The 17,612-nt window shown below is 56.7% G+C and overlaps 1 protein-coding gene across 1 annotated transcript; it reads left to right on the top strand.

The window, feature by feature from the left end:
- Positions 1 to 277: 277 nt before the first annotated feature.
- WNT10A (Wnt family member 10A) lies at positions 278 to 16,714 on the top strand (the record flags this gene model as incomplete). Its single annotated transcript, XM_083865488.1, has 4 exons — positions 278 to 336; positions 3,028 to 3,290; positions 11,115 to 11,491; positions 16,247 to 16,714. 4 exons carry the CDS (start codon positions 278 to 280, stop codon positions 16,712 to 16,714), a joined length of 1,167 nt encoding a protein of 388 aa, XP_083721614.1.
- Positions 16,715 to 17,612: the final 898 nt, after the last annotated feature.

Raw genomic sequence — 17,612 nt, 5'->3', positions numbered from 1 at the left:
CAGGGCGGGCAGGGCGGGGGGCGCGCAGCCCTCGCCGGGCTCGGAGGGCGCCGGGGCGGCGGGAGGCGGGGGGGGCATCCCGGGAGGATGGCAGAGCCGCCCCGGCGAGCCGAGCCCCGGCGCGCAGGGAGCCAGTGAGAGGGAGGAGAGGGGAAAACACAAACAAGCAAACAACCCACAACAAACAAAGCGGGCAGAGAGCAGCGCCGAGCCCCGCCGCCCCTGCCCCAAAGGCGCCCGCCCGCCCGCAGCCCGCACAGCCGCTGCCCCAGCGAAGATGCGCCCGGCCCTGGCCCACGGACTCTGCTCGCTGCTGCTCAGCCTCTGGGTACCCAGGTAGGAGCTGCACCCCTCCATCCCCAGCCCCGCCGTGAGAGCCCCGGCCCCACGGGGAGGGCGCCGCGAAGCCGCCGCGCCCAGCCCCGCACCGGGGGCGGTCTGCCCAGGGGGCTCCTGGGGGGTCCCGCCGCCCCAGCCCGGCCCCGCACGCCCGCGGCCCCCCGTTCGAGGGGCTGTCAGGGCTGCTGCCCCCCTCCGCCTTCCCTCGTCCCGACGGAACGCTGCTGGGATGCGCAGCTTCCCCCGCTCCAGGAGTCTGTCCCCCTTCGTCCCCGGCTGGAGACGCTCCAGCGCCCGCTCCGACTGCCTCAGTTTCCCCGCTTGCCCGCGGAGGACGGGGGAATGCTGGCTGGGATGTCACTGTCGTGGGGGTCGGTGCCTACTGGATCCTCCCGCGGCCGCTCCCTGGCTCCGCCTGTCCTAAATGCTAGAGGGGTAAGAGGGGGCCACCTGCTTTCCGGGAAGTGAACCCCCAAATTCGCCATCCCTCTCCGTCTTCGCCTTCCCCCTGCCCGCTCCCAAACTTGCGCGCTCCAGGCAGCCAGGGGTTAATCGTGGTGCTGGTATGAGTGGGGGGGTCCCCCGCCCTTCCCCCTCCCTCTAGCCCCTTTAAATATAATTTGTTAACGTTGGGACTTGTATTAATTAAAGCAGCAGCCGCTGCAGCCTGTGACCTGGGGGCCTGTCACCGTGAAATCAAGTTTAAATCCAGATTTAAAGGGGGAAGAGAGCTGGGGGGAGCGCTCTATCCTCCTAAGAAGTGTGACAGTGACAGCTTCTTGCCAGTGCCTGGCCCTCCTGAGCCCTGGGTGGAGCAAGAGGCAGAAGGACCTTCCTTCTACTCTCCGGAGCCCCTGCCTCAGTTTCCCCGCAACTCAATCGGGAGAAAGACCGCAACATCGCCCCCATCCCGGGATACCCTGGGAAATGATAGCAGACGCTGTGTCAGGCTTAGGACACGCAGGGAACGAAGTCGTTGCGGTGCTCGGGGCAGGAGCTCCTGGGGTTGGGGATGGTAGCAGCTGCATCCTGTTCTGCATCTTTTGTCAGCCAGGGCTTGCTTGACAGTGGGAATGAGTGCAGGAAACCGGGAAGGTTTCCCCTCCTGTGTAGAGGTTTTGGAGGGATGCACTCCCTTTGTCTCTCTTCTCTGCTCCACCTCGACTCTCCTTGTTGGAGTCACTGTGGATTTGCACTGGGGCATACTACCCATGAAAGAAAGCAGCAGTCTGATCTTGACAGTTCTCCCTCTCCCCTGAGCAAGCTGTAATTCAGCAGAGACGCTGGGGCTGAACCCTCCCTCCAGAGCTGGGTGAGCCCTGAGCTGGGGAACTTATCCCCTGACAGCTGCTTCTACCCGTGTACCTGAACCAGGCTTGCAGGGTTTGAGGGAACACAGGGGGAATAACCCTTCTCCCCAAGACCTGGCAGCTGCAGTCCTTCCTCCAGCATCCTCCTCCAAGTCTTGTTTCTGTAATCAAAGTTCAAAGGGCTTTGAGCTCCTTGCTTCTCCCAGGGACCCAGCTCTTGCCTGTCCCAGGGAACAGGGAGAGACCTTCCTGGGGAGAGCTCCCAGCAGGGCCCAAGATCTCCTGAACATGCAGTGGGGTGCTGCTGAACTCCTAGTAGACCATGCTGCAAGATGCTGGATGCTGCTGGGCGTCCCACTGTCTGCTGCTTGCTTTGTGGGTCTTCCACTTGGACACTGTTTATTCCAGAGTCGTTCAAGCCATTCCCTGGAGTTGGACAAATGCTTCCTACTGTCTCCTTCTCCAGATTTGTCTGTCATGTGTCCCTCTGTATTATCTCTAGGCATCTCTTTCTGGATATGCTTTGTCTCCCTACATCCCATATCCCATATCCCATCTCCACACACTCCATCTACTTCCTCATTTCCCAGGTAGCATCCCTATTTGTATAAGTACCAGTACTCCTGCCATGGACTCTGTGCCTCTCCTTGCACCTATCCATTTGCTACTCTCTATGCTTCTGTGGCCACGGGCATCTGGTTCAGTGGGGCTAGGATGTGACAGCGGACTTGGGATTGTTGCTGGGAGCTTGAGGATACTTGGCACAGTGCTTGGATCCATATTTCACAGCTGAGCTGAAAAGAAAAGGCTGATCACTCCTTTTACCTCCCTTGCAAGGACCAGCAGTGTTGGGGGGATACAGGAGATGCACTGAGGGGATCAGCTGGCAACAGGGACAGAGCCAGATCTGGAATGGGCCTCCTGCTCCAGGGTCTCTCAACTCTCCCAGGGGGAAACCCACACTTTTTGTGGAAGGCGAGTCTGGGCAATGTGTGCTGAGAGTCTGAAGTGCATGGCCAGTGTGGGAGATCCCTGGGGGAGCGCACAGAGAGAGTGCAGTCCTGGGAGATGCTGGGCTCCAGAGGCAGGATGGCCAGATTTGACTGCTTCTAGGCAAAGGCTGCCAGGGTGTCTGTACTGTACTTATGTTGTTGGAGAGGACTCCATCCCCAGTGCTGCTGGGTATCTCTGCCTGGATAAGCTGCCATTGAGCACAGGATTCTCCCAGCCTTCCCTATATGCAATGGGCTCAGTGTAGATTAAGGAGCATCTCCCTTCCCCGTGTGTGTCCCTCACAGACTTTTCCCCTTCCCCAAACGGAACCAAGTGGTTGGCACATAGCTTGCTCTGAGCTCAAGGGTGTCCTTTTCCCTCCCAGCTCCTGCTCCAATGAGATCCTGGGCCTAAAGCTGCCATCAGAGCCAGTGCTGAATGCCAACACGGTGTGCCTGACGCTGCCGGGGCTGACGCGGCGGCAGCTGGAGGTGTGCGTGCGCCACCCCGACGTCACCGCCTCGGCCATCCAGGGTATCCAGATCGCCATCCATGAGTGCCAGCACCAGTTCCGGGACCAGCGCTGGAATTGCTCCAGCCTTGAGACCAAGAACAAGATTCCGTATGAGAGCATCATCTTCAGCAGAGGTAAGGGTTAGATGGTTTCCCTACTGTCCCACTATCCAGCACCTGCTCTCTGGAGCCCTCATGGGTTCCCCCTGGTCCCCTGCACGGCTCCTCCCTGGCCCAAGGGATGAGGTGAGCTCTTCAGCATCCCCATGGATGAAGGCAGAGAAATGTTATGATCTGACAGACAAAGGAGCACTGCAAAGCTGCTCCATGCACCTTTGTACCTGCACTGGCCCTTGTCCTGAGCTGCTCCTCCCTGACCAGCTCCACCTGCTCCTAAGGCTCTTTCCAGGCCCTCCTGCTTTCTGGCATCTTCTCCCCATGTGGTGTAGGCTGGTGTTTGGAGCAGTGCCATGGGTGTGCAGCATAGTTGGTGGGTCTGAAGGTGGATACCATGGTCTGAGATTTGGTTTGGTGGATACAGTTGAGCATCTTGGCACAGTCCTGCTACAGGGATGGTATTTTAGTGTGTTGTGATGAGTTGAAATGCCCATAACAAGTGGGACCTAGCTCTGTGAGCCTGTCACCCTGGTGTTTTGCGTTTGTGTTGGCTTTCCAGTGTAGACAGCTAAGGGCTCTCTGTTTTGTGAGACCTTAAAGCATGAGGGCAGAGGAGACAGAGATACAGGCTGTCCTGGGAGCTTACCTGCCCACAGAGCCCCCAGCTGCACTGCTGAGAGAACTCTCCTAGCTCTCCACATTCTGCTGAGGATCCTGGTGCCAAGATCTCATCTCCCTCACAATCATGTTTGGCTCTGCCTGTATCAGGACCTCCCTGGTTGATACTCTCTCCAGCAGACTCTGGGCTGCAGAGGGGCTGGCTTGCATGGTGCAGATTAGGGTTGTGACCTGATTGGATCTTCTAGAGGACTTGAATGTATCCTTTCACCTGAGTACCCTTTCTTGAAGCCTGTGCCTCAGCATATTTCTAAGTGTCATTGCTACAGGCCATGGTCAGGAAGGACAATACGGTGCCAGTGGCTGACAGTCAGGGTGCTGAGGGCAGGCCAGGTGCCCAGCACATATACCATTCCTTCAGCTCCCAAGAAAGGTGAAAACTACCTAAGAAACTGCTCACATACCTGGTTTGTGAGCCTCTCAGCCTGATGCCCAGCAGAGAGTTGCAACCATGCACTCTTCTTCAAACATCCTTCCACATCCTACATCTTCTTTCCCTGGGACTGTGAGGAGAGTCTCAAAGAGGAGAGGTTGGCAGCTTGAGGCTTACATGTCACTGAGGGCATGTGATGGCAGGAGCCCACAGGCAGCTGTAGCAAGTGGGGAGAAGGCTGGAGAAGAGATTACAGAAATGTTTTGGTGTCTGAAGATCTCTCATGTCCAGGGCAGCCTGAACAGCCTCAGTGGGTGGAATGCTACCTCAGAGCATGTGTGGCATCAGGGCTGTGGTCCTGCCATGGAGCAGTCCTGGTGCCTCTCAGGACCTTAGTGCCTGGAGAAGGGCAGTGTCTCTTCCCTCTATGAGCAGTGCCCAGGTTAGAGCCTGGCAGGAAGGGTGGGGACTGTCAGCCCTGATAAGCATCGAGGTATTTCCAGGTCCTCTGAGGAATGCGGTTCACTTCTAGTCTCCTCAGGCGGCAGGAGACACCAACTTGCTGGCTCAAGTTGCTCACACATCCAGACAAGCTTCCTTGCTCCGGGTCCCACCAAGCTGGGTGAGGAGCACCAGCAGCAGAGAGCATTGACCTGCATCCCTCCCTCAGCCCACCTTGTCTGCTGGTGGCCTCAGTGACTTGCACCTCACTTCTGTCTCAGATGCTCTTGCAGCCCTTCTTCCTGTCAGGGCTGTGGCTGATGGATGTGGGGACTCCCACAGACCCTAGACTCCTGCCTCTGTCTTGAGCTATTTGATATGGTTCAACCCAGGCTTTCAGCATTGGTAGGATCCCATTCTCTGGAATGGAGACACAACATCCATCAGCAGGGCAGGATGGAGGTAGGGCTGGAGCATCAGAGCAGGCAGGCATCTCATGGCACTCCTGTTTTGGCATCAGAGGTTGCAGGATGAGCCCCAAGCACCCAAGCTATCTCATGTAGTTACTTGGAGCCATTTGCCATGGAGCAAGCCTTGATGCTGGAGCCCTGGCCCACTTTGAACCCACTCATGTTCCTCAATCACAGTGCTGGTGCTCTGAGCTTTGCCTTCCATCTGTTACAGGCACAGCCATCAGAGAGGGGATGCATCACAAGAGCCCAGTGCTGGAGGAGAGGCAAATGGTAGAAGTGAGGGGTGCAGGCTCCATGCCGCAGACTTTAATGCATCTGACCTCCGGGGACCAGGTCTCTGCTTTGCGCCCTGCCTCGTCCTTGCCGTGCCTGGGAATGCAACGTGCTTGTAGGATCATTGTTTGTAACCTGAAGTGACAGACCCCTTTAATCTTTCATTCCTTTTCCCACTTCTTCTGCCATCAGTTCAGCCGTGCGTGAATCTCACTTTAAATTATTTGTAGCTGGTTTCTCCCTGCCACTCTCCCTGCTTGGCTCCACTCCCCAACTCTGTCCTGTCCTCCTGCATCTCTCACATCTTCTTCAGTGTGGGAATGAGCTGGATAGGATGCAACACTGTTCCAAGCTGTCCCATGGTGTCCGTCCCACACTCTGCCCAGTATCCAGGCACTCAGTGGAGCCAGGGACCTCATCCCCTGGGGACAAAGAAGAGGACAGTGGCAAATGAGTGCCCATCTCCTCATCCTGCTGAGCTGATCCCAGAAGTTTGAGTGCAAGGCCTGAGGAGACAGGAAGGAGAGACTTCAAATCGCACAGTGCTGGGAGTCTGGGGTGGCTTCAGAGCAGCATAGCTGGAGACAGGGATGCTGACAGCATGCTGGGCAGAGCACAGATCTGGGAGATGCTACCATCCCTGGGGCACAGGAAACAGTGCCTGTGAGGCACAACAGCAGATTAGTGGAGGCCAAGGGCAGTGCCCAGGAGTCCCTGCTCTCACAGAGCCACTGGGTTCTTTAGAGACACCACCATGGTCTGTGGGTTTTTCAGGTCTGGTCCTTAGGGTGTGAGATGTTCTTTGTACCCTCTGTCGAGGGTACAGTGCCATCTGCATCCACCATCCTCCTCGGCCCATAACCCCTCCATGTTAAGCCAGAGTCAACAGTGCTATTTCAAATTCTCCTCCAGTCTTCTCTGGCTCCCCATCTGGCTGTGTATGTACTCAGCACCTTCCTGCCCATTCTCTGGCAGGAGATCACTTCTGCTAGGAGTCTCCTGCCCCTGGTCCCATACTTCTCTGCTATACCTCCCTCTCCCTGCGTGTACTCACCTGACTGACAGAGATATCCTCTCCTGGCCCCTGGAGATGTAGGAGGATGGAGCAGTAAGGTTCAGGCAGGTGGCTGCATCTACATCAGCAGTGGAAATAGGTTCCCTGCTCCTGCTCCAAGGTTAAGCAGCACAATTGTGTCCACCTCACTGGAGAGGATGGCCTGTTTTCCTGGTATATTGTCCCACCACAGCATCTGTTGGCTGCCAGGCACTGTGTGGCTTGGCTGCACTGACCCATGCCTGGTTGCCTGACAAAAATCAAGCTGCAGATGGTGGTGGGTCCTTGTCCAGTATGTGTGCACCCATGGGTGGGTACAATGCCATCAAGGCTGGGACTGTCTGGCTGCTGGGCAGGGGCTGTTTGAGGTCTGCTATGGGACTGACTATTCCCCTTTGCTCATCCCAACCCCATCTACATGGAGCTCTGAAAAAATTAGGATCCCCCTGTGGAGGGATGGGATGGCCTTGAAGGCCTTCAAAGTCTCATGGTTGGAGGGGAAATGATGCTGGAGTGCAGTATCTCTTAGTTCTTGCAGCCTTTGGAGAGATGGGAGATGCTTCTATGCCCTGTGCCCACCTTAGAAGGGCTCACTGGGGACAAGGGGTCTGCATGGCCATGGGCAGATCTTGATTTCTTCCAGCAGGGAGTGGGGAACTCCCTGCAAAGATGGAAACACCAGGTGCTGGGGCCCAGCCAGCTGTGAAACAGAGCTTGGGGAAGCTTTGCTGTGTGCTGAGGGAGGCAGGTGCTGTTACAGCTATCCAGGGAGATGCTGCCAAGCTCAGGACCCTGGAACCCAGCTCTGCAGAGCCCCAGCCAAGCTCCAGTGCCCGCAGACCGCAGTGCCTGGCCTGGCACACCTGCAGCTGGGCTGCTGGCAGGGTTTTGTGCACCCCCAGGCAAACCAAGGGCTTTGCCCACCTGGCCCTGAAGGACATGCGGGTGCTGTGGATGCTTGGCTTCATCCCTGTGGGTTCCCCCATTCCCTGGACCTTCTCCCCACTGATGGTGCAAGTGAGACCCTGGGGCCAGCCAGGATTCCTGGCCATGTGGGGCTGAGCTCAGCTCCCTGCAGCCTGCACAGCACAAGGGCTGCTCTCTCAGTGCCGTGGGCGGACAAGGAGCGAAGGCTGCGGGCTGTCCCTGGCACGCTCAAGAAGGTGCAGGGAGGCAAGTTGGGATCTGCAGGGAGGCATTTAGCGCCTGGTGCTGGGCCAGACCCTGGCAGGTTCACCTGCAGTTTAATTAGGGAGAGGGGAGGGGAGGGAGCGGGGCTGGGGGAGAGGCAGCGTGTTGGGACTGGCCGTCTCAGCAGGCCTCGCAGGAGGTGGCAGGAGAAGTTCTCCTCTGCCTTATATCAGGGCTGGGGCAATGTGCCCACAGCTCCTGGCAACTACACCCCACTCCTGGGGGCCATTGCCATCAAGGGGGCAGTGGAGCATCCCTGGGGTACCTTAGTGTGGGCCTACATGAGGCTGTCCCGCTGGCTCCCTCAATGCCACCCAGGCATTGCAGTGATGGGTGCTGGGAGAGAGTTGCTGCCTGGATGTGATAGTGTGCTGTGAGAGGAAGGCCATGACTCCAGCTCTCCCTGGTCTACAGACTGTAGAGCCCAGAGCTGTGCCTGAGCCAGCCCTGTCACCTTCATCGCACATCTGCTTGAAAGATGGAGGAACTGCAGCATCCATGGTGGAGCCAGTGCTGCTGGGACTTGAGGTCTTGCTAAATGACCCCCCATCTCGTAGGCACATCTTGACAGGGAAAGCTTTCCCTGCTAAGAGAGCTGCTTTGGGATTTGACCTGAGGAAGAGATTTCAGACCTGTCCTACTTGCCTAGCATGGTCTTTGAGAACACAGCAGGCTGGATGCCTGTGGTGGTGTAAGGATTGTATCCTCCATTCCCTCTTCCCTGCAGGATGCAATACTTCTTGTACCTCCCACAGCTATACCTCTTCTGTGGTCTCCAGAGGGATATGGTGACTCAAAAATCACTGCTGAGGTCTTCGTTAGCTGGAGTAGCTGAAGAGCCTCCCTCCAAAGGGGAAGGCTGGCCACCACATGCCACTCTCAGCTGTGGTTCCTGGAAGCTTCCACCCTTGCTGAGCCCACGAGGCGGGTGGTTGTTGCCTGCAGCCATGTTGCTCGTTGCTTTGCTTCAATCCTCTGTCTCTGGTGTGGCTGGGGTAGAGCAAGGAATGTAAACTGAACCTCCTAGCAGAACCATACTGGCATGGCTGCTGTGATCCCAGTGCTGTCCTGATGCCCTCCTCCCTTTTGCTCACAGCTCCCTATGAGAGCAGGTGAGGGAAGAAGGGGAGAAGGCAGGGAAGAATGGTGGGGCCGGGCAGAGTGATACTGAGCTGGGAAAGGACCATGATGAGATGGGAACAAGACTATCTGAATGCTGTGATGTTATGTCCTGGGGACCAGTCTGTCCCCTGCCCACAGCCTGGAGAATGGCAGCTCCAGGGACAAGAACCCATACCTCATCCATCAGCTCACACGTACTTGGAGAGCACTAGAGGAAGAAGGAGGACTGGGGCTTTAACCCACGGGTTTCCTAGCCATGGAGGATGCCCAATCAACCTGACCTCTTTACCTGTAAGGACACGGGCTTGCTAGACGGACTGGGTGGGGTAGAGCTTGTGTCTGGGCTCCAGAAGGGATTTTAAGGAGATGCCACGCCATTATTTTTTAGGCTGGAGAAATGTGTGAGAAAGGGGCAGGGCTGAGAGGAGGGTGTTTTGCTGGATGAAGGATTTGCTGCCCCTGTCCCCAGGCACTGGCTGTGCGAGGAGCTGGGGATGCCCAGCAGGGTGGCAGTGATGAATTGGGCTGTGCCCAGGTTTGGTGTATGAAGAGCTGAAGCTGGCCCAGATAGTGGGATCAGAGAACTGACATAGGGAGGATTTGGGAATCCAGGAGACCTTTCTGTGCTGGTTCTCCATCCTCCATTGCTCACCTGGGGACTGAAGTTCCCCAGATGTGGGCCTTCATGCTCCAGCAGTGCTGTGGGTGTGTTGCAGGCACTGCCTGCCAGCACTCTCCCTGGGGAGGCTGCACGGCACAGTGTACGCACCAGCAGCCCCATTACCTGCCCTCTGAAAAATGTTGTTCAACTTGTGCATGGAAAGAGGCAGGCTGAGAGCAAGCTTGTCCCACACCAAGGGGAAGCTGGGAGAGGCTCCTGCTGGCTTTTAAGCAGCGCCTCGTTAATTTTTTAAATGCACCAGTGTCAAATTAACACACAAAAGAGCAGCACGACTTTAAATGCAGGTTTCCGGGCAGCATTTCATTTTCCTTTAATAAGATCATAGCGTTTGCTCAGCGGGCGGCAGAGAACCACAGAGAAGACATGCGTGGTGAGGAGCACTGCCAAGGATGGGCGACAGCAGCGCCTGCACTCTCACCTCTCCTGACTCTGGCACAGGCAGGGAGCTGGCAGAGCTTTGGGGTGCTCACCCAAGACCCCCATTTGATGGCATGGATCTGGTAAAGAAAACACCCCAAAACCTGTTGTCTGTTCAGTTGTGTCAAAGCCAGGGCAAATCAAACTGCTCGTATCCAACAGAGGGGGAGAAGCTGGGAACTCCAGCTATTTATTTATTCACATGTGACGCCACAGCACAAAAGCTGGCTCTCCCTCCAGCCTCACCTCATGCTGGGGCCAGTCACTGTGCACCAAAGAAAGGGCACTGCAGGCTCCCCGCCTGACCTAGGAACCACAAACAAAAGTATTACTTTGCATTTCAAATAAAACAGAAACTCCCAGAGAGGAGAGGGTCCTCACCTGGCTTCAGTGAAGCCAAGAGATTCTCAGGCATTCCCTGCTCACAGCTACATGGAGGCTCATGGAACCCCTTCTGTGAGACCTGTCCCTGTCCCCATCTGCCCTATCCCCAGATAATGACACTTGCAGATGTCCTCACTCCCTAGCGTTTAATGACAACCAGCTGCCGGCTCTGGCAGTGCATGGTGTGGTCACAGCGTGCTCTGACTAGGGATGCTTATTTTTTTCCAGCATGGTATCACATTTAGAGCTTCTTGTGGGACCTGGCAGGGTTCAGGGTGGGAAGGGATATGGGCAGATGAATGGGGCTGGACAGGCAGTGCAGCCTGCTCTTTTTACTGCCTAATCTGCACCCTATGAGTAAGCAAAAGTGGCTCATTCTTCAGCAAAAAAATATCTCTTGGCCAGTATTATATTTAGTATAGTAGGAAACTCTGAGTGGAGAGGGGAGGAAGGATTGCCTTTCCCATGAGAGCCATGATGCTGATGCTTGAGTAGTGCTGTGGTGGCATCTCCTGGAGTGACGTGAGAGCAGGGTGATGGTGGAAGCTGGGGTCCCAGCTAGGGTAGGGCTGGCCCTCAGGGTAGCAGTGTGTCCTTGTGGGGATTCACTCATGGCCTATGTGGGAGCTGATGCACCAGGAAAAAGCAAGACACAAGCTGAACCTCCAAATCCCTAAACCCCAGAGTGATGGTGAACTCATCCAGCCCCCTACAGGGGTCACACCACCCACCTGAGCTGTCTCCTTCCTTGCAGGCTTTCGGGAGAGCGCCTTTGCCTACGCTATAGCAGCGGCTGGTGTGGTGCACGCCGTGTCCAACGCCTGTGCCCTGGGGAAGCTGCAGGCCTGTGGCTGTGACCAGAAGCGCCGTGGCGATGAGGAGGCTTTCCGGCGCAAGCTGCATCGCCTCCAGCTGGAAGCCATGAACCGTGGCAAAGGCATGGTGCACGGGGTGCACATGGAACACATGCCAGCAGAGACCCCTGGCCTCCAGGATTCCTGGGAATGGGGAGGGTGCAGCCCTGATGTGGACTATGGAGAGAAGTTTTCCAAGGATTTCCTCGATTCCCGGGAAACCTACAGGGATATCCACTCCCGTATGCGGCTGCACAACAACCGCGTGGGCCGGCAGGTGAGTGAGGCACTGGTGATAGTTGTGGAGATGATGGTGGGAACAGGGTCCCTGGGACATGTGCTGGCGGCTGTGGAACCATTTGTGAGTCTGGGATTGTCCCCACGGCACCCCCCCTCCCCAGTCTTGCCCAGAACAAAAGCAGTGATGCCCTTAGCAGGACAGGGCTGCAAGGATATGCCGGTCAAACACCTGCTGGGAACAATACCTCTGAGCATTACTGCTGTGGCCTTGCCAAAGGATGCTGTCCCAGGCCACTGTCACCTGTCTGTGCTGCAGTGGTGCTACTGGGGTGGCACAGCAATGATTCTGGCTCCTGCCTCTGTGGAACTGGGTGAACCGGTGTTGGGCAGCTGCAGTGGGAGGAAGCTAAAGACGAGGAGGAGAAAGTCACTGGCATCACAGGGACACAGCACAAATTCTGCAGCACCCAGCCACAACTCTGCCTCCAGAAAGGGAGCCAGTGCCCTGAGGAGGCAGATGTGAATGAGATTGAGTTAGGCAGTGGGCACCTGTACCAGCTGGGAAACACAGCATGCTCTTGGGAGCAGAGGTGACAGACCACAGCCTTGCCCCCCACCTCTAGCAGTGTGCTGGAGCCTGTCCAGGCAAGCAGGACAGCCTCTCCTCCATTCTTATGATGTCAGGTCTCGTTAAAGGTACTAATTAGTAGCTCACTCTGTCTGGAAGCTGAGGTTTTAAAGCAGCCTGATATTGGAGACAAAAAGCATGCAGGCAGGAGGGGCTGGGAGGATGGTTGCATTTCCCTGCCTGCTTTTCCTCAGCAGGTGCCTGAGAGATTCCATCCATTGAATCCAACAGGACACATGTCCCCAAGATCCCAGCCACATGCTGCCAGGACAGTGCCAAGGGATGTGTAGTGGCTGCAGAAATAAATAATTAAAGAATTCCACAGGGAATGTTTCCTTGGGATGGCTCAGACATTTGGATGTGCCTCTTGCTTTGAGCATGTTTGAAGCCAGCTGTGAGGTGAGGATGCTGCAGAGCAGAACCTTAATGTGTGGCTTTCCCTGATGCTGGAGCTGAGCTCTACCACCCTGGAGAAGGCGCCCCAGTTTGGCCAAGCTGTAAATGCCTGAGGAATACCAAAGCTTTTGATTTGTTTGGCTTTGTTTGCTTGTGCGTGGTGAAAACTCACTCACTGTTAGGCAGCTAAATCCTCGGCAGGCTGGTCTGGCCCAAACTGGGCAAGACCCGCATTCCAGTTCTGACTGCAGGGCTCATCCTGATTCCCCTACATCTCTCCATGCTCTGGATCTCTGGGACTCTTGGCAGTGCTAAGAAACCTGTGGTCTGTGTTCCCTGTTTCCCAAGGGAAACCTCACAGCCTGCAGAAGGAAGGGAAGGTGAGAGAGGAATATTTGCTCTGGCAGGATGTCACGAAACATTTCCTGTGGGATCCAGTAACAGTGAAAATGCCTGGGGTCTGCTTGTCTCTGAGGGCAGGCAGGCACAGGACTGGCAATGTCAGCTCTTGGTGGCTTCAGAGACAAGATCTGGACTGATGAAAGAAGTCTGGGAGCTAGAAGAAGAGGCAGAAGAAGACTACAGGAATAAAGGAGGGAACGGTGCCTGTGCAGGTGGGGAAGCAATGCCTAGACAGGCTGCCCAGCTCAGGGACCTTGTCGAGATGAGGGTGTGAGCCCATGTGTGATGGCCATGGGTGCCAGGCTTTGGAACAAGGAGTTGATGCTGTGTCTGGTCTGTGTCTGTTGGTACCATGCTTATTGCCAGGGCTGGTCCTGGCCACCTCACTAGGGATGGGTTCTCCCACTCCCCACCTGCCCTTTTAACAATGCTGCAGGTCCCACACCTATGCAAGCCCCACTTACTTCTAGGGGCAATTTTCCTGCTGTAATAAAGAACAATCTCCTTGGGTTCCCCAGGAAAGGAATGGCTGTGCTGATTGCAGCAGCTCTGTGGTCCTCCCCTCCAAGTCCTGAGGCTTGAACTTCTTTAGCAGAGCAGAGATGTGGACATGCAGGCCTCGTGCCATGCCCTACCATGCACCATCCCTCTCCATGCACCAAGCAGCTGCAGCACCCAGAGCTCTCCAGCATGTCACTGATTCTGAGCATCCTCTCCATGGTTCCTGTGTATCCCAAGGGTGCTGTGGGTGTGGGTAAGCCTGTCTCCCAGCTCAGACCCTACAATGCTGGAGGGAGGTGACCATTCCATGAATGGTGGCATCCAGGTGCCATCAGATGTGGGTTTCTGTAGTGTAGTGGTTATCACGTTCGCCTGACACGCGGAAGGTCCCTGGTTCGAAACCAGGCAGAAACACGCTGATTTTTCCTTATTACATCCAGCTGTGAAGCTGGGCAGGGGACTGCAGCCACAAGGGATGTGCAGCATCCTCTGATAGTGGCAGTGGTGACCTTGGCCCTGAGCAATAGGAAGCCTTGGGATAATCATGGCTTGGTCCAACTCAAGACTGAGGTGGGTGTTCTGCATCCCTGGGAAGCAGCAAGCTCTCCAGCAAAGAGCAGCAGGAGTGTGAAAGAGACTTTGCAGGTCCTCCTAACTCACCAGATCAGAGAGCGAGAGAGGATGAAAGGAAGCCAGGAACTACCTATTACCCTCACAACAAAGACCTACGATAAAGCTCTTATGAGCGTGCCTGGGAGGAGCTGGGAATGTGCGAAAGAAAGCACCAGCGAGTCCGGGCATGTGTCGAACTTGGGTGTCTATGAGACAGGGAAAGGACGAGTAAGGGTGCATGGAGAAAATTCAATGACAAAAGCATGGGGCCAAGACTCAGATGGGCCCTTCTTGCATCTCCCAGCTCTGCCAGGGTCCTGTCCCCTCTGTGCTGCCTGTGCAGGATGGAAAGAACAAGCCATCGCTGGTCAGGGATGGATGGGTGTTGTGGTTCTGGGGCTCGGGATGCTCAGCAGTGCTGGCTTGGATGGTGGAGATGGCTACACTTGACATCTTCTTCAGCCCCTGCTGTGACCAGCTGTACCCCAAATGAACCCCTGTCCAGCAGTGACACCAGTGTCCCCTCCATCCCAATGGTGAGCCTGTCAGCCACAGCCCTGTATGCAGATTTTTCCTGTCCAGCCAAGCCAGTAGGGAAGGAATGTGGGAAAGGATGGGGTCCCAGTGCCTGCGTGTTCCCAAGAATAGTGACAAGAACAGTGGCAAGCAGCTGGTGTTCCCGGCTGGCACACCCAGGACATGGTGGAGAGGCCAGGTAGCTCATTACCCGTGAGGTGGAGGCTCTTCCCGGCAGGAGCAGGACTCTTGGCAGGATGAAAGCCAAACTCCAGCCCAGCCCAGACCTCTCCACCATGTGCCCCAAGCTCCAGACGTGTTTCCCTGACCTGCCTTCATTATCATAACTGCTTAGCAACTTGGAGATTCACTCAAAAATAAGAAAACAAGGAATAAAAACTGCCCACTCCTACATAACAAGGCACTTCTGTCACATGTGTCTCTCCCAGGGAGGGGGCAGGAATAGGGAACATGTGGCAGGCATGAAGCCAGGTAGCTGGGCAGGACTGGCACTGTAGGACAGCACCCTCCACAGGGACACGTGTCCCCTGGAATCCGCCCCCCCCCCCAAGCCCTGGGGCATGGCCCTGGGTATGGGGATCATCCTGTGATAGTCTGCAAGCCCCAGATGAACTGGTGGAGTTTGGGTGTCTGCATGGGAAAGGAACTCGCTGAAGCCTGTGTGAGCACATGGTTATGGGGGCACATAGCCTAGCAGGGAATCCCTGTTGGGACAGAGCAGAGGACATTAAAAACTGTATCTTTCCAGGCTGTGCTGGGGGGGATGTGTGGCCATGTTGTGCCCCTCGAGATTGATGGGCATGAGCTGTTTCTGTTGGCTTTGCCACAACAGTATCCTTTACAGGGATGGGGGATGTAGGGGATCCCAGCATGCAACCTGGGGGCTCAGCAGCCTTGCTTGGGAAGTCCAAGGAACTCCACACTGGCCTCTGGCCCCTGCACAAGCTGTGCTTTCAGGCTAGCCCAAACCACAGCCAGAGCCCATCCCATGCATCCTGGGCCTTGAAAGGAGTGGATGTATAGCACTGGCCACACTGCAGCCTCTACAAACCATAAAACAGGGATGTGATCCCTGCTTAGAATTCAGGTGGTGGTGGGAGGCAGTGCCTCAGCCCCCTGGCACTGTGGCCAGGTTGGCTGAAGGAGGGCAGCCAAGAGCTAAAAGCAGAGCTGCTCCCAGGACTCCCCGAACTGGGGCTTTATGGGATGAAGGCCCTGGGGAGGGGAAGGGGAAAGCATCCCTTCCTTCTGCCCTGCTTGCAGTACTACTGGCTGGTGAGGTGTGTGGGAGACCCTTGCACTGGGGGGGTCCCAGTATGGCTGCACAGATGCAGCCATGCTGGCTTTGAACTGGGGTCCAGGACCAGGTTGATGGTGCTGAAGCCAAGCAGCAGTGGGAGGCGAGATCCAGGCTCCTTCTCCTCCCTGTGCTTGTATAGCTCACCCTCTCCTTTAGGTGCCAATCCCTTGCTGAAACATAAAAGGCAGCTGGTATTGCCAGGATGGGAAGGGACAGGGTGTGGGACATGAGTTGCACTGGGCACAGCAACAGGGTGCAGCCTTGCTGGCTTTGCAGTTCCAGAGCTTTGATGGCTACTCACGCCAGCCCTTGATGTTCCCATAGTGCCAACCCACACAGAGCTCCATTGCGGCTTCTCTAGTGCCCCAAATGCATCTCCTTCATGCTAAGTCCTCTGTCCTTCCTTCCCCGCCCAGGTGGTGATGGACAATATGAGGAGAAAGTGCAAATGCCACGGTACCTCAGGGAGCTGCCAGCTGAAGACATGTTGGCAGGTGACGCCTGAGTTTCGCCTGGTGGGGTCCCTGCTCAAGGACCGCTTCTACGGGGCCACCCTCATCCGGCCCCACAACCGGAACGCGGGGCAGCTGGAGCCGGGCCACGCTCGGCATCGCCGCCGGGCTGGCATCAGCGAGCTGGTTTACTTTGAGAAGTCACCCGACTTCTGCGAGCGAGAACCGGCCCTGGACTCCTTGGGCACTCAGGGGCGCCTGTGCAACAAGACCAGCCCGGGCATGGACAACTGCGAGAGCCTGTGCTGCGGCCGCGGGCACAACATCCTGCGGCAGACCCGCAGCGAGCGCTGCAACTGCAAGTTCCACTGGTGCTGCTTCGTGGCCTGCGAGGAGTGTCGCATCACCGAGTGGGTCAGCGTCTGCAAATAGCCCGGCAGGGATGGGTGCCCACCCCAGGGTGCCAGGGACAAGCACGCCTGCCTGCGGCAGGGGAGGGAGACGGGGATTGGCGCTGGGGGGGAGGTGGAGCCGCGATACCCGCTTCCCTCCGCTCCGAGGGAGCAGGAGAGGACATGCTCAGCACCCTCCAAAATCAGCACTTTGTCGTCACCTGGGAAGGGCAGGGCTGCCCGCTGCCCCCCAGCCCCACATGAGAGCACCAAGGCTCCCGGCCCCGGGGAGCGCACGGCCACGCTGTACAGACAGACCGCCGACACCAGCACCACTCGGGGGGGCGGAGGGTGGGCCTGGGGTGGGGACTGCCCGCTGGCGCCCAGCGGTGTGGAGCAGGATGGGGTCGTGGACAGCAGGGCAAGGGGAGCCCAGGGTGGGAGGGAAGGGAGGGGGACACACACTGGCACTGTGCACAAGTTCCTCCAACCACACATGAGGTTGTGCTCGCAGCAGGATTTGGTTGGAGCACCCCGTGGGATGGAGAAGGGGCACAACTCCCCGGGCTGGGGCTCACCTCACCTCTGGGCTGGCTTGGGCTGTAGCATCATGGCCGGAGGGGCGGGTGCCCGGGGCTGTGCTGTGTGTGTCTGTGTTATTATATGGTAAGTTATTTTCTGATTGTGAATAAAAGTGGATTGGAGACAGCATAGGGTATTTCAGGATGCAGCACCCTGCTCTTCCTGCTGTCAAGGGCTCTCCATTCCTCTAGGGTGACAGAAGGATGGAGAGGGACCCTCGGTGAGCTGACCTACTTGTGTGAGACTTTCTCCCTGGTGCTCTGCTGCCATCCCATAATAACCATCCTATGAGCTGCCTGCAGACTGGCAGGAGGTGGGGACCCTCCAGACACTTGCAAGGTGGCTTCTGGGAAGCT

This window comes from Zosterops lateralis (assembly GCF_965231275.1).
Source record: "Zosterops lateralis genome assembly, chromosome: 7".
Classification (NCBI taxonomy): domain Eukaryota; kingdom Metazoa; phylum Chordata; class Aves; order Passeriformes; family Zosteropidae; genus Zosterops; species Zosterops lateralis.
Note: the sequence above shows the minus strand (reverse complement) of the source record. Positions and strands in the feature narration are given on the sequence as shown.